The sequence below is a fragment of the Condylostylus longicornis genome, unplaced genomic scaffold, assembly GCF_029603195.1.
Source record: "Condylostylus longicornis isolate FDR11 unplaced genomic scaffold, ASM2960319v2 ptg000072l, whole genome shotgun sequence".
Taxonomy (NCBI): domain Eukaryota; kingdom Metazoa; phylum Arthropoda; class Insecta; order Diptera; family Dolichopodidae; genus Condylostylus; species Condylostylus longicornis.
Window position 1 is genome coordinate 2,373,364 of NW_026578040.1, and position 18,271 is coordinate 2,391,634.

Consider the following 18,271-nt stretch of genomic DNA (forward strand, 5'->3'; position numbering starts at 1 on the left):
AATGGAACAGAATTTAGATACTGCAAGAAATGTTTGTTCAAAAACTTGTGCCGATAAATTTTGGATCAAAATTTCTTATGAATTACATAAATAGTATAGGACCTCCTACAACAGATCTCTATTCTTTCTTCATGTGATCCTTATGTCTTGATGTAGTTCTTCGTCTTCGTCTTCAAAAAAAATTCAGTTGATAGCATTGTATTATTTTATTGTATTTAAAACAAAACTTGTCTATGGCAAACTTTTTTTTTATTTTTAAATTTTTCATATGATTGTATGAGTTCATATGAATTTAAAATCTTTGAACCTGACAACAAAATATAATACACATCAATATAGCTTTTATACGATAATATTGCAATTTTGACATTTTGATTGAATTCGATCGATTATATTGCTGAAAACTTAAAAAATTTATTCAAAGCTCCCTCAGTTTAGCGCATTGTTTAGGGCAGCTGAAAGCGTATTTTCTTCTGTTAATTTGATTAAAACTAAATTGAGAAACTGTTTTCATGTTGAAATGGTAAGCAACATTTCAAATTCAAAAGAATTATTTAAAAATATTGGTATAAAAAACTTGAATGAACTTTGAAATATTGGTGTGAAACCAAGTTGAGGTCTTATTTAAACTTACAGGAAGAAAATTTCAGGTATACATTTTTCTTACTTGAAGTAAGCTTTTTTATATAAGGAAATTAATAAAGCAGAAAATATATGATCAGAAAAAAACGTCATTAACATTGAGGTTTTTTTAACATTTGACGGCATTTTCTAATCATTAAACTTTAAAAAATGTACAAACGTACATGTATGAAGTTTTATGTAAAAAATATTATTTTAAGTTTAAATTTTTATTGTGATATTTTTCAATTCGGATTTATTAATTTGTTAATAATTTTTTTTGAAAGTTTATGTTTTACAATAATTAATTGATTCTTATGAAATATAGGAATTGGCTCCACTTTTTTGAAAATGGATTCCTTTTTCGAATATTTCTGCTCCTTATCCTAAAAATCAAACGACAGCCCTGGTTATAGATTAAATGATAACGATACGGTATTTGTATCGCATATCGTATATCGGATTTATTCATAACAAGGTCCATATTAATTACCAGCATATTAATTTAATTCATCTATTTATTGTGTTAAATTTGTAAAATTTAAAATTATTTTCCAAAAAAAATTTTTGTTGTTAAATTTTAAGATCGCGCATTACATATTCTACATTTGCGAGAACAATGACATAAGTCAAAATGTAGAATCGCAAACTTGCTTTATTACTATTATATTTTAATATATTTCTGTAACCAAATTATACTTACACTTCTATGTTATTCTGGTTTAGTTTTAATAAAAAACCTTACAGTACTTATTTAATTACTATTATCAAAATTGTCGTAATTATTTTATAAATTCAAAATTATCAATAATTTATTATAATAAATCGCATCTGACAAAATTAGCGTATGCTAGAAAATTTTTGTAAATAAATTTTTGAGTTTGTGTTTTACTATTGTGAACTATTAGAGAATTATGAAATGTCAGATTACCATTTAATGTTCTTAATTTAAAAACAAAAAGATATCCCACGTGACAGTTGCTGTCATTATATTTTGTTTGTTTGTATAATTTGAAAGAAAAGCTTCTTATAAAAGCAATTGTTCCAAAGGGGAATAAAGATAGTAGCACAACAAACGTCGCGTAATAAAATAGTAAATTAGTAAATCCATAATATATTCTGAGGAAAAAAGTGGCGTGATCTAATCCTTATTCAATTTTTCTGGACTCAAATTTTCAATTGAATAAATACACATACACATATACATTGTAATTAAGGCGGTATTATAAAATTTAGTGATTTGGATTATTTTTGGGAAAATATTTAAAATACTCTAAAATATTGTTGAATTGTGGTATTACATCGTAACAAAATATATATTTGACAAAGATGGGATCAGAAAAAAAAGAAGTTAGAGTTTGGTGCGATGGCTGGTGAGTATCTACATAGATTCGTTTAATATTTACATATATGTATGCATGTGTATTCTTCAACAATTGATTAGTCATACTTAGTGTAACTAAGTGGGCGTCTGAGGCTTAAGCTAAAGAGAAGTGGCCTCGGTAAAAAAATTTCCACTGTGACGAAAATAAACTATGGTTTTTGTTTTTCTCTTTTCTTTTTTGTTTGGATTTGAATATATTGCTCTTGACCTTGTGTGATGATGTGATTTGCAAAACATGAAAATTTTTGTAAAATTAAGAATTAATATCTACATCATTATGTAGGTATAGGTAGTTACCAGGTAGTTCCAGTAAAAATTTTCGAAAGCCGGAGCTATGTGAAGGTAATGCTTTGTTATATCTTTTTAAAGTACACACATATAGTGGAAAAATCAAGTAATAAAATTAAAAATTAATATTTAAAATAAGTACGTAAAAGAAAAAATCGATATTTACATATTTTAAATTGAAACATATAGACAGGTACCTATATATAGAGATTAATATAGACAGGTACCTACCTACATAGATGGATAGAATCATACATATGAATGTGGATATCTTTTAATGTACCAATGTACATACATACATATGTATACCGTTTTCCAATGTTACCCGTCATAGTTATGTCGGCCTATTTATGTATGTACTTTATTCAAAAATATTTTGTGAAACAAAACTTTTATAAATTACCTTAAATTTAGACAATGGGTCATGTAACTACACACGTGCGCGTTATTATGATATGATAAAAGTTTTTTAGGCTGGTATGTTTCGACTTCAGCATAGGTAATCATATAGATACATATCTATTAAACTTTTTCATATTGACGTAATGGCATTTGATAAAATACCATTGCTTATGTGGGGCTATATATATATGTACATACCTATAATGTAATAAAAGAAAGAGGAAAAGTAAAATTATCGGAAATTTCCTCTTATATTTACGGTTCCACTTTCTCTACTTTTGTTTTTATTCAAATTTTGGTGTTTTAAATTATTTCAATTATTTTACTCCTTTGTTGACAGGTATGAAGACTTACGTATGGCATAGAAACACGTATGTTTATCTTCTTAGAACTGTCATAATTTTATATTGTGCGCACACCTCACTCCTGCGAGTCAAACATTGAAGCGTATATACATATGTTTTGATTTAGATACATATGTTAGGAATTTTCAAATTTTAAATACATATACACATTTATATTGAAAATATATTTGCCTATTTATTGCTCCTACACACTTATGTATGTATGTATATTAAATAAAAGGAAACTTTTCTAATGTTGTATTCAAAAATGGAATGAAGAACGTATTATACCAATACTCATACCTTCGTATCATACCCATGTTATACGACTGTTATACAAGTAAGAACGTATATGTTATATTCAACTTGTTTTCCTAAATAATAATGTACTTGTATATTATACTGAAATATTTAATTGTATTTTATTCGTCTTGCTTTATTCAACTACGTATGACTGTACGTTTAAATAAGTACGGCAATAAAATTGTTATTTCAATTGTGACATTATTCAAAAAACAAAAGAAAGTACTTAAAAACATTACCTAGCTTATAGTTAGCTATATTAGACAATGTAAGTTTTGTATATAATTCTGTATTTCAGTGTAATACTTTCAATTAAATTCTAACTTATCGTTAAAAGCATAATTACGATTAAATTTCTATTAATTTTCGTTAGTATCCGGATACTAACTAAATTAATAACTAAAAATAATAATGATAAATGTAACAGAATATCAAATAATTTGTTGATTTGTAAGAAACATAGTTTAATCTTAATATGATATTTAATATAATATATCTTATATTATTATATTTAATGAATATATCTTAAAATTTGCAGCAATAGCATACATATGTACATTGCTGATTCATAGGTTTCAGGTGTAAACTAAAGTAGCATTTGCTCAAACGAAACCTAGTGATGCATTTCATGTAATTTAAATTTTATAAAATATGGTTTGTCATGAAAACATGGCAGTCAAAATAAAAAAACTTAAAAAAACTATTTTCCAGACAAATTTGAAGACCGAAAACAGTATTTTTTTAAACTTTTTTGCAAACTATTGTATTTTTGTGTAAGTTAATGTAATTTATCACTTTGGTGACTGATTTTTAAGTACATGATATATTATAATAATGTCTGAATTACATGATGTATATCAAGTCTTGAACGAAATATAAAACAAGACTATTTTCACGGATAAAACTTCTTCAATTCGAATTCTAGTTTTTTTTTGGATTCTGGTTGGAAAAGTTTTGTTAAAAAAGAAATACATATCTATATTTTTAAAACGAAACACGAAAATGTTTGCTATCAAACAATATTTACGCTAAAAAAAACTCAAAACAATTAAAATTAATAAGAAAATTTCAAATAAATTAAAAAGAAAACGCTTATATTTAGAGCTATTTTTCCCTGATATTAAAAGAAATTGATTTGATTTTTAATATAGGTACATAGAACAATTTCATTAGTGTGTCAAATAAAAATACTCTTCAATATTTATGCAAGTACTTAAAATTAATCTTACGCTTTAATTCAATTAAATAATTTTTCCGTGAAATCTTGTTTAGACTAGTTATATATTAGCCTATATTTTGTATTGAATATAAATACATACATATGTACATTTATTATATTTTATTAATCATATGTAAACATTTGTACTTGTTTTTGCTTACATAATAATATTGTATACAGCTCAATAATGTAGACATTTTATTAATCGATAAGAAAGTTTTTTAGTTTATTGAGTATATTCTTACTAACATGCAAGTTGTTTGATATTGTATACTTTTACTTAATAAGTAGGTAACGGTTTCAGGTAGTTCTTCATATGTTTAGTTAATGAGTAATCGCACTTGCAAAAAATATCAAATCGTATGATTTAGTTTTAATATTAACTAGAACAAAATATACAAAAAAAATATTAATTTTTTTCAAGAGTAATTCACACTTCAAATTATGTCGAAATAAGCGTATGAATATGTGCGTGTGTGTATATAAATTAACTGATATCATTTGATTAAAAGCAGCGGTAGATCTTTTACTTTTTGTTTAAAAAAATATGTACATAAGCATATAAAAACAGGAAATATGAATGTGAAAAGTAATTTAATAAAACATACAAGCGAAAACATATTGTATAAGAATACGGGGTGATTCTGAAAGTTATACAACAAAATATACTATTGGATAGAATATCGAAAATGGGTGAAGCTTTTGTTCCGGACTGGGGGTCAAATCTTAAGGGTTTCCAAGTTCCAAGGATTTCTACGAATTTTCACGGAATTTTTACTTATCCAGGTTTTTTTGATTATAACTTCTGTGCTGAAAAAGATAGGAACTTCAAACAAACAGTTTCAGAAAGGCTTAGTAAAGGACTTAAAATAGAAATGATGCTTGATTCTGTGCCAAGCATTCGAACTTTATGTTCAAAATAAAATTTTTCCCTTGATTTTTTCAGTTTTTTCTAGCTGGATAATTTCCTAAGAAATTTTTTTATATGTCCAGTTGCTTAATCTATTGTTTATGTCCCCAAACATTAAAAAATTTTTTATGTTACAGAAGATGAAGCAGTAAAAATAAGATATTATTTAGATATTGATTGATCGACAGTATTGCATTCAATGCCACAAGTTTCGCGTGTCGAGTTTTTGGCGGAAATGGCTATTACTTCTGCATGATAAGGAAATGTAAACAAACTATTTTTATAAGTATGTTGGTCTGTCTCGTGTGTCTGAATTTCAGCTGGGCCAATTTTTAGAAAAAATTTCTATCTTTGTTTCCTTTCCTTATGTTCAGTGCTTGGTTATCTGATTGAATAAATTTGGCTAGTTTAGGTAAAAGGCAATACCATTTTATGTTAAATGTTAAAAACTTAGAGGTTCAAATATAGTTGAATAACTTGAACAATAAAAGATTAACTTTTTCTTCTGTTTCACGTACAATATATACATATATGTTTGCATATTATGTAAACAAAACTGTCTTGAACAAATTAATAAAATAATTTCAGTCTTGAAAATATCGCGTCCGTAAAAAAATTTACATATTTACTACGAGATAGCAACTTCAATAATTTTTTGCTCGAATTTTAAAGCTGAGCATATTAATATCTGAAAGTTTTAACATTATACACAATAACAGCACAACGTTTGTTACCTTTCATTTAACTTATTCCTTAAAATTTTTTCTATCTGTAAATACGAAGCATTACGAATGATTTTTTCAGAGATTTTTTAGATATTATTATGCCAAAAAAGTTCTTGATATAATTTTTAAGAAACCAAATGCACATCTAACATATATCATGCCAAATTTGGCTTAAAAAATTTCAATATCCCAACACTGGTTATATCACGGATGGCTCAATGCTAATTTTTGGGATAGAGCAGGCTTCGGGATTGAACATTTATTATAGCCCAAATTTACTTTTTTGTGCACATAAATAGACATTATTATTAACAAATTTCCGTTAAATTTAATATTTCAACTCCCGTGGAATTACAATTCTGACCAGAAGTCAGAATGGACTAGTTTTTGGGGAAAAAGAACTGATTTTACATTTATTACCTCAAAAACGAATGGGCAGTATTTCTTGAAATCTAATAAATGTAACTTTAATATATGTAGCGTCCTTAAAAATTGAAAAAAGTACTTGAGCCACATTTTCATAATCTTGTACAACTCTTTCTAAGACGACTTTGCTTTGGTCAGTTTATTGTTGACCATATCAGATTTTTTATTGACCATATCAGATATGCCAATCTGTCATTAATTTTTAACAAAATTAACTTCTAAAGAATTGCGGGGACTATTGCGGCCTCTTATGGATTTTTAATAAAAAATAGCGCAGAATTCCTTGTTATAACGATAACTGTAAATATAATCATATTTGAAAACAACATATTTTTTTCTCAGTTTCAATTAAAATATAAAAAAATTAATTAAATCAAATTAATAAAGAAATAAAAGAAAAAATTATAAAAAGAAAACAATTTATTATCACTAAATAATAATTTTGAATATAAGAGTAACACGAAGTAGACTTTACTCCCGATCATACGTTTCTTGAAATAAATTATTTGTACTTGTAATTCCAGAATCTAGAGTAAACATAAAAAAAATAAATATGTGCTTGTTTTATTGTTCTAGAAATTAATAATAAATAAATAAATAGATAAATATACATAATATATACACATACACATGTACATGCAGTGTACGTACATTCATTATATTTTATTATAAGAAAAAAATAACTACAATACTTTTTACGCTTACATATATAAATTAAACTTTTATTCGTACAAAATAAAAATAATCATGAATGAAAATGTTGTCAATGGAAACTCAGCCTGTATCACTTACACGTATAACTTAAACATAGAAGAAAATGGGCATGGGTCATTAACTGGTGAATTTTTGTTTATGAAACATTTTCATTTCAGTAATATTTATTTTGTATTTTATTTTTTTTAATGAAATCTAGTAAAGCTTTTATTTTAGTTATAAAAATTTTGCTAGCAATACAAATGAAAATTTAAGTACATTTGTATAAATGAATTTAATTTTACCTATATAATTGTAATTCAAATTCAATAATAATATCTTTATATCAAAAAACTATTCCTTTAATTATAATTGCATTTTAATATTTTGCTATCTAGAAAAAAAGTTTTAAAAAAAACAATTTGTCATTCTATTATAACAACAACGGGAAGAATATTTTAAAAAGAAAATAAAAAAAATACCTTAAAAGACAATCAAAACAGGTAGTAAACTGTGCTGGGAAGAGAAAAATATGATGACAGGGTCCATTGTTCCAAAAATGTGAACGAAAGCAAAAATGAGTGACAAACTACCTTTCACCAAAGAAATTACAATGCACAATGGCAACTATTTTTCATTTGATGATGGCACCCAAAATTGGTGATAGGTCGCCTAAAAAGTGAGTTCATATATATCTAACAAAAACAATGATAACAGACCATCATATTGGTTATTAATTTTTTTAATTGATAATCTTTATTCGAAATAAATAGTAATTTTTTTCTTCAAGCTTTCTTAATATTATGAACTTATAAGAATTAATCAATTGTAGATGATTTTCTGAAATTTCGATTATGAAACCTGATAGTGAGTGCTTTGATAGTGACTAAAATGAAAAACAACACAAAATTAAACAAAATAATTTTTGAGCAATAGTAGTCCCTATGTGGCTACAATTATTTTCGCAACCATCAGTTTATTTATACAAAGTGAGAAAAGTTACTCATTAACCAGAATTTTCTTGCGAATGCTTGTGTACCTGTAATGTTAAATGAATAATTAAAAAGAAAATAGCAAGAAAAACGGGATTCACAATTTAATTACAAGTAATTAAACCTGTTGACTTTTTTTTTATATTATTGATTAATTTTTTTTTATAAGAAAAGAAATTTAACTAATTATCATCGAAAAATTGCAAAAACGTTAACTGCGTAAACTTTTACCTTAACTGATTCTTACAAACTATAATGATGTTAAATAAAAAAATCTGATGTGGTGAGCACAACCGTTTTAAACACTTTCTTTTTTTAAATTTTAAGGACGTTTTTTTTCAATTTAACCTTACTAGCTTTTAGTTACCATATCTAAAAAAATGTAAATATGTCTCTAAGTGTAGAATTTCGGTTCAAATTCTGAAAAGTCTACCAGTTAATTTCGGTACAATCAGAACTCAAATATCAAATTTCAAGAAATCCGTGTCAGTATCATCTGTTTCGCTGATATGGTAAAAAATGTAAAATCGGCCCCCATTTGGGTTTCCTAGTTCAGATCTTTCCCGAAAAAAGATTCAGTTTCCGAAGTCTGACATATCCCAAAAATTAATAAATCCGTGTCATAGCTAAAATTTTTTTGAAATTTTAAATGTAAGTTCATTTCGACTACAGCATGGATTCATCAACTTTTGGGACATATCAGGCCTCGGTAACTGGACTTTTAACGGGTCTGTTTTACATTTTTGATCATTTTGAAGAAAATATTCAAGAGATTTACTTGAAATTTCATATATAAGCTTTATTTAACCGTACGCGGAACATCCTAACTTTTGAAAGAAATTAGATGTCAGCAACTGGATGTTTATTACGGACCAAATACATTTTTGCGCATATAACGAAAAATAATCAACCGATTACATTGAAATTTCATTCAAATTCAAGGTGTTAAAACGATGAATCTGTAAATTTTTTGAACTGAGCTTGGGGCCGATTTTACATCTTTTGCCATATCTGCGAATCGAATTGATGGGATTTCTTGAAATTTAACATTTCAGCTCTGGTTGTTACCAGAAGTTACTGACTAATTTTTCGTATAATCCGAACGGCATAAAATGCCAACATAACAGCCAAATTCACATTTTTCTAGGTATGTTAACTAAAATCTTATTAATTCCCTTAAAATTGTAAAGAAGTGTTTAAAACGCATTTTCATAATCTTCTGGAATGCCTTCACCAATTTAGACAATATACATCGCGGTCGGTTATGTGCTGACCACATAAGATTTTTTATTTTGACATTCGAATTCATATTTGTTTTAAACGAATTTATTTATATATGTATATGTACGTGTTGATGAAAATTTTCTTTAAAGATTTTCAACCGGTGCATTAACTTATATTGTCTATTATATTATACTGTCTATTGAATGTCGAAGAGGCAAAATAATTTCTCTTACAATTAAAAGAAAGTGTTTATAATCGGAATGCAGTTCTCTCAACTATGAATGTTTTTCAAAACTATGGAAAACAATTATTGTTACAAGAATTTTCGTGGAATTTTTCAGTATTTCATTATCAAGAAACGGTTTCTTCTTGCTTTTCTCTTCTAAAGTTAAAAATATTGTTTTTATTATTGGAATTCCATACATAAACAAAATATTTAAATTTTATTGTTATGAATAAAAGACTATAATAATTACCAAATAATTACAAAAAAAAAAGAAAAAAAATGATTAAAATATTAATATGTAGAGAATGCTAGGTCATATTTTGGAATTTGTACTTTAGAAAAATAAACAAAACAAAAAATGAAATCTCACAGAATCAGCAAAATTGAACAATTGTAATTGGTAGTTTCTTGCATTTTCTGTTTAATTCTTTAAAATGAATATAAATTTACTTATTTCTCTTACTATAGCTTACGATGTTATTATTTAATGGCTGTTTCAAAAAGAATTTTTCAAAATTGAAAATAAATGTTTTTTATTTTTTTGTTCTTTTTTTTGTTTATTTAACATCTAATTACTTCTGAATTTGAATTTTTAGGTGTGCTCATATTTTGCACATATATACTTATTAGTATTCTTAGTGTGTTCATACAAATTATAAATTATAAAAAACAAATAATTAAATAATTAAAAAACTAATCTTCATAAGAAACACACATTTATTTTTCATTTTTCAACTCTGTAGGTACCCAATTAAATTTTAACGCTGTTTAATTGTTAAATAAGTTAGTATTTTCGTTTAAACATTCTTTGTTTTATCACGTAAAAAATTACATGAATATTCCAAAAGTTTTTTTCCATGCTTATTAACTCTTAAGCTAATTGTCTGTAAAATTCAATTTTATAGTAAATTAAGTTCTTAATGACGTAACGAACTAGTATTTAGTTTCATATTTCACATTTAGGTAATTATTGTACTAAAATTAGTTTATTTTCAAAAATTATTTACACTTCTTAAAATTTTAATTACTTTTTTTATTTAATTTATAAAAAAATTTAAGATAATTCACGTGTATAGTGTTTTGAAAATAAACAAACGAAGTTTTTATGAAACGAGAAAAGTTTTGTTAAATTTGCTTTTATAAGAAATATTAAAAATAAATGTACATGTTAAATGGTTGAAAAATAGTAGGAAAATTTCTGACGTATCTTTCAATACAAAATTATGTTTTACATTCAACGTTTTCACTAATTCCACTAAAAAAATTTTTATCCAATATGTTGAAACTTAAAAAATATATGTACAAATATACATACATATTGGAAATGAACATTTTATTGCCCCTATTATTGGAAAACTCTGTATTAAGAATATTTTCTTAATTTCAGGATCTGAAAATTTTGCGTTTTGACCAGATCATTCTAGATTTAGACACACTGTATCTCTCATATTCAATATAGAACCTATAATTAATTACTATTTTAATCCAATAATTATTATTTAAAATTAATTACTGCTTAAGCCGTAATTAGTTACTAGAATGTGGTAATTGTTATTCCATGTTTAAATTATTTTACTATTCAACATATTAGAATTGCTTATAATTTTTTTTTCTAATGATGCCATTTTCTGTTTTAATTTTGTTTCAGTTATTATTAACCATTCAATAGAATGATAAATAATAACTATTAAATCAGAACCAAAATCAAAATTTTATTAATAGGTCCAATAAATTCTAAAAATATCGGAAACCACAATCGCCAATCATTCTGCTTATCCCCTGTGAAGTTTATTATGGTCTCATTTTATAAGTACATACATATATACAAAATGATACCTATAACCCGGATATGCTAAGGAAAATGTTAGTTTTTTTGTTTTGTATGTTTAATTTTGAAGATAACTTATGTTTTTTTTTTCTAATAACGTTATTGAGCTATTGACCTCCATATTTTATAATAATATGTAACAGTTAAGCATTAAAATATTTTTTTTGTGACGATAAGGCACAATTTAAAAAACAAAAAAAGGGATTGCAAAGCTTTATGAAACACGCGTTTCTAATCAGAATGTCAAGCAGAACAGAGAAAAAATGTTGATTTCCTTAAAATAGTTGATAATTTCACATGTTTCTCAAATAAAAATACGTTAGTGTTATTGTTCTGATTTATTATTGCTTCTTTTTATTCATATTTCATGCTTACATTTTAATTGATGCATGTCAATGATTTTTTAAAATTAATTGATTTTTAATAAAAAGAATTTAATGCAAAATTCTATTGATTTTCTTTCTTTTTTTTTTGATTTTTCATAAAAGTTGTTTACATGTCTTTGTACATTGATTTAGAATTTTAAAATTGTTGAATTAAAGTGAACTTTCGAACACTCTATTTTCAAGGCATTTAAAATTATTAAAAAATTCTTGAATATTGTTGTCCATTTTTGATGGTTTTTTAAAGACAAAAGCTTTGTTTCGCTATCTAAGACAATTCTGTGTTATGCAATTATTTTGATAGAATAATTGTCGCTCACCAAATCACAGTTTTCTTTTTAATATTAATTGACATACTAACAGTATTCAAAAATTTTAATTGACTTTTATTCTTGATCTTAGGGCAACTAAATAAAACAGTCTTTGATTTTTTAAAAATACTTATTGGTATTTATAACAAGATTTATTAATTTATTGGTATTTATAACAAGACTTGTTCTTCAAAGTAATACTCTTTATGTGGAAATATTTCTGAAAAGCGCATTTAAAATGGCTAATTTTTATCTCTATAAAGCACTAAATTTATTAATTTCTTTATAAAGCACTTTCAAATTATGTGCATCATGAGCAATTAGTGTGTCATTAACAATTCAAAAATTTTCTGAATTGCTTCCTGGTAAACGTTGTATCCTTAATATAATTTTTTGCGTACTAAAAAGGAAAACATGAATTTCCGAGAAAAAAATGAGTTCTATTATAAAAATTCAGAGAAAATATTCCATCACGAAAAGTTTAAGACGTGGAAGGTTATGCCAAGTTTAAGAGACCATAATCAATTTCTTTTTTTCATCAACCATCTGCTGACACTTAGTCGGAGAAAATAGGATATACTATGAAAGAAGTAATTTCAACTGATTTTTTCTTAAGTTTAATTAACACGTGAAAGGTTTATAAGACTTTTCATCCAAAATTTTAATATGAAATTTTTGTATTCTGTTCAAAAACTACTACTTTTTCTTTTTTTGTAGTTATGACATGGTGCATTTTGGTCATGCGAATTCCTTACGTCAAGCGAAGGCACTTGGTGATAAATTAATTGTTGGAGTTCATACAGACGAAGAAATTACAAAACATAAAGGTCCTCCAGTATTCACGCAAGAAGAGAGGTAAAATTTTTAAAAATTTCAAGCATTCAGTAATAAATTTATTTTACTGATATGTAAATATAGTGAATTTTAAAATATCCCTTTTATTGTGTAATTTTCAATACTATTTAATTTTTTGATTAGATACAAAATGGTTCGTGGTATTAAATGGGTAGATGAAGTGATTGAAGGTGCTCCCTATGTAACAACATTGGAAACATTAGATAAATATGATTGTGATTTTTGCGTCCATGGTGGTAAGTTGTAAGAATAGAATACCTTACATACGGAAAATATCATTTCATATCCTATAAATTCCAGATGATATTACAATGACAGCAGATGGAATTGATACTTACCATTTGGTTAAAGAAGCAAATCGTTATAAGTAAGAAATATTTTTTTTGCAAATACAATAATTACATATTTAAAAACTATTTCTTATAATTATTAAAAATTATTCTTTTCAAAAAATAATATGCTTGAATATTTTTCTGTTTTAGGGAAGTGTCACGTACAGCTGGAATCTCAACAACAGATCTTGTAGGCCGAATGCTTTTAATGACTAGAAATCATTTCAGACAAGGCAATAACGAATACTGTATAGAGAAAGAAGGTAAGTTTTTATAAAATACTCGTGTGTGTATTTATATATATAAACAAATAAGCGAAATTTATTGAGTTTTATATTCTTAAAATGTTGACTTACTTTTGTGTAAGCGTTTTGGTTATTTCATATTTACATATTTTTATTGTAGTTTCGTTATTAGATAACTTAGTGTTTATATGTATGTCTTATAAGTTTTATGATTGAAAATTTTTGTGTTGAAATTTACACGTGAAATAATTAATTTGTTGTAGAAATGTGTTTGTTTGTTTGCATGCATTGTCTTTATACTATAAAAAAATATTCCAAAGATTTACTTCAATACTTTGTGTCAAATTCATTTTACGTTTATTGTTTGTGTATATTTCATATTGTCCTGTTTTCTTAAACAATTTCCTTTATTTTTTTAATTCAATTTTTTTTTCCTATGTATTAATATATTTTTTTTCTGATCATTTCTGCCCTTTTTTTTATTTTACGCTCTTATGATTTTTATTTGCTTCTCCTCTTTTGTTATAATTACACTTTTCAAAAACATTTTATGTAAAATATATGTTTGAATATAAAAATCAAAAAATAGACAATTTTAAATATTCCAAACGAATAAAATCACCGTTAGGTTCGTCAAATATGGGTCAGGACTCAGCAGCTCGAAGTCCTTGGACTGGTTGCAGTCAGTTTTTACCCACAACCCAAAAAATTATACAGTTCAGTGATGGTAAAGCGCCGAAGTCTGGAGATAAAATAGTAAGTTGAATTTTAAATTTTAAATGTAAGCAAATAATAATTTATGTAGATACAATTAAAAGTAAAATTAATGTATATATGTATTTTTTGTTTAATTTAAAAGGTTTATGTTGCTGGTGCTTTTGATCTTTTCCATGTGGGTCATTTAGATTTCCTTGAAAAAGCAAAACAGTACGGCGATTATTTGATTGTTGGATTACATACTGATCCAGTTGTTAATCGTTATAAAGGCAGTAATTACCCAATAATGAATTTGCATGAAAGAACTTTAAGTGTACTTGCTTGCAAAGTATTATATATATTATTTTTGATACTTTAAATTTTTTTCAATATTAAATATAATTTTAGTATGTTAATGAAGTTGTTATTGGTGCCCCGTATTCAGTAACGAAGGATTTAATGGAACACTTTAAGGTTGATGTTGTGTGTCATGGTCAAACTCCAATATCATTAGATCACGGTAACATTGATCCATATGCTATACCAAAGACGTTAGGAAAATTTTTGTTGATCGATTCTGAAAACAATATGACAACAGAAAAAATTGTTCAAAGGATAATTAGTCATAGATTAGAGTACGAAACAAGAAATACTAAGAAAGAAAAGAAAGAAATCGAAGCTTATGAAGCCTATCAAAAGGCTATCAAACAAACTCAAAAAGCTGGTTAAAATTTTTTTTTTTTAACAATTATGAAGAAATGCAAATGGTTGCAAATATATGTAATTACAATAAAAACAAAATATTTTAGAAATTTAATTTAAAAAAAAACTTTATGAGTTAAAAATAACATTTATATATAAAAAAATAAATAATAAATGCTTCTGTTAATTCAAATATGAGAAACTAAAGAAATAGAATGAAATTTTAAGAACCTAAAGAACAAAATAAACTGAACAAAGGTTTTACATAAATATAAAAGTTGACAGTTTTTTTTCACATTTGTATTATAAACACTAATTTTTCTTAAATAATTTAATTATACACATACATATGTTTGATTTTTATTTAAATACAACGTATGCTTTTCAATTTCTTTCTTTATAATTTACATTACATCACTTTTTTTTATATACAAATTGTTTGTTTGTTTATCAGAATAATTTTCGTTGTTATTTAAGTATTTATTTTTGTAAGCCTTTTTAGACTTAAATAGCTTAATTTTAGGTTAATTATAGTAATATATAATACTTTTAATTTTCTAAAATGATGAAATGTAACGCTATTTGCTTTTTTTGTGGCGGAGGATTCAAAAGTTTTGTTGTGTATAAATATTATAAACAATTTAAAACATTAAAATTTTATCTATTGTTTTACTAATTTACTCTAACGTTTAAAATTATATATTATTTTTAAGTTTTACACTTTAAAAATGAGATATAATTTAATTTTTAAGGCAAGTTATAATACGTATTTGCAAATTTTCCATTTTTTTTTATAAAATGAATCGGCACCTCATAGCTCATCAATGTGCTTTGTAGAAATTCTGAAGTTCATAATAGTTTTGCTACAGGATATATGATATCTCGTATTAAAAGAAATATGTATATTAGCAAGACATAAAATTATGCAAATTCACATAAATATAAATAAATAAAAAAATTTTCTATATATACGTATTTAGCCTGCAAAAAAGTATTTTAATCTTAAATTTTATGCAAATACGAAATATCACTTGCCATATTTTTTTAATATGCTTTAATAAAATTTCACATAGTTATAATTATAAATAACATAGACCATGTATACACGCATACATACATATATTAGCTTAAGAAAGTTATATATAGTTAGAAAATTGCTTCAGATTACTTCTTGTGTTTTGTTGGGTTATTTATCATATTTTTAAAGGAATTCGAAATTACTAAAGGAAACATTCTGTTTTTTATTGTACTACATCTTCACGAATTCTAGTTCTGAGAAAGCTATATAATATTGGAACGAAAAGTATTAACATGTGTCAATGTACGCAAAACCCTAAGGCAAACTGAGAAAAGAAGTATTCGAATCTTTCTAAAATACTCTGTTTGTGGTTAAAACTTTTATATGCATATATGTATGTATAAGTGTATTTTTCTAAACTTTTACGTTATTTTGATAAGAACAAAATTTGTCTCTTAAATAAAGCTTGCAATTTCAAAAAACTGTACAATTTTAGAAGAACGTCTTTCTTAATATCTTTTCTTTAAATTTTAGATTACTTTAACAAGAATTCTGTTTAAATTTTAATTATTTTATCTTTTTTTAAATAGTTGTATACATGTTCTTTTGCATTTTCTTATTTAAAAATTACATTTATTATTGTAAAATAAAATGATTTCATTTATTTCTTTTTTTTTTTTAATTTGCATGTATTTTTTATTAAATTAAATTTTAACTTAAATTTTTTGTTCTTAATAACTTACTACTACTATTGTAATTAATTTGTAAGTGGTGACTGTATTCCATTGAATATTAAAAAAATACTATAATTATGTAGAAAGTTTTCTAATTAATTTTGATTTTGATAATATTGTTGTCATTTAAAAGAAGGTTATCCTGTTAAACTTAACAGTTTATCGATTTTTTAAATGGATAGATATTTAAAATAAATATAATGCTTTAAAATTTTATAAATACACAACTTATTAAATATGCATACATTGATATTTTAATAAAAGCCGGCAACAATTTTTATGTTAAAACTGCTTTGTCTATAACATTTTTAATTTTTTATATTACATTTTTTTAATTTTATTTTCTTTTTTAAACAATCTAGACGAGAGCCAATGCCTATTGTGTATAGTTTGGATGTGTTTGATTCACCTAATAATAATTCATCATAAAAATCACATAAATTGTAAAAAGGATTAATAATAATTGCACATAACAATTATTATTAACTATAAGTTTGGAAGCAAAACAGGTAGTTGATATTTTTAATTACAGAACAAAAGGTGCAAAACGACCTTCGGTTTTGTTCAATTAAACTAATCCACTAATCCGTAAAAGAACCATTTGTAAACGTTTTTTGGAAATCAATTTTGTTCGACGGTTTCTTAATTATCTTAAAATGTATCAACTAATCGTTGTTAAATTTCCTCAGCATAATACGGACAAACAATTTTTCATAATTAAAAAATATCAACTACCAGTTTTAAAATTACATTTTTTATACATTAATATAAAGTATTTAAAATAATGATTGAATCACATTGTTTCGAATAACAATACGAACATGAAATAGGTAATAGTTTAGGAATTAAATAAAATGTTGGATCAGATTAAGTAAACAGTTTTATAATGTAACAAGTAATCTTTTAGGGAATATGAATTTTATAGAAAAATACAATAATAATTGAAGAAAATTTAAAAAACCATAAAAACTTAAGAATAATAATCTTGTAAACCAAAGTACTTTTATATTATGAATAACTATCAATATTATATTTATAGATAATATGTATATTTCGATGTAACTTTTGTTTATATAATTTTAATTGTTATTTTAATATTATTTTATGAGGCATACATTTTTAGCTAGATGAAAATTATTATAAAATTTTAAATTTTTTGTAGATTAAAACTATGAAATAATATATTGGTGTATTCTTTACATACATTAAATAAAGAAATAAATTAAAAAATTTTATGAGAATTAATATTAAAAAATTTCAGTATGTCGTTGATAAAAATTGAAAAAAGTGACTCCTAGAAAATTGACTATTAACTAACATTTAAATAAGATGCATTTTCTTATCTATGCAAAGTAAAAAAACTTAACATAATATTACGATCCGTGATAACTTTTTTTTCTTTAAGAAGAA

General features: G+C 24.7%; 1 protein-coding gene across 3 annotated transcripts; it reads left to right on the plus strand.

Moving 5' to 3' along the window:
• The first annotated feature begins 1,683 nt into the window (after positions 1-1,683).
• Positions 1,684-18,067, plus strand: LOC129612448 (ethanolamine-phosphate cytidylyltransferase). 3 transcript variants are annotated; one of them, XM_055526043.1, is made up of 8 exons: positions 1,684-1,994; positions 12,997-13,134; positions 13,258-13,370; positions 13,435-13,501; positions 13,617-13,729; positions 14,301-14,467; positions 14,571-14,756; positions 14,816-18,066. In XM_055526043.1, the coding sequence occupies exons 1-8, from the start codon at positions 1,951-1,953 to the stop codon at positions 15,134-15,136; spliced, it is 1,149 nt and encodes a 382-aa protein (XP_055382018.1). In that variant the 5' UTR covers positions 1,684-1,950; the 3' UTR covers positions 15,137-18,066. The 3 variants fall into 3 exon arrangements, with proteins under 3 accessions (XP_055382018.1, XP_055382017.1, XP_055382019.1); XM_055526042.1 differs by lacking the exon at positions 1,684-1,994 and adding an exon at positions 7,794-7,994 and having other exon boundaries at positions 14,816-18,067; XM_055526044.1 differs by lacking the exon at positions 1,684-1,994 and adding an exon at positions 7,802-7,994 and having other exon boundaries at positions 14,340-14,467.
• Positions 18,068-18,271: the final 204 nt, after the last annotated feature.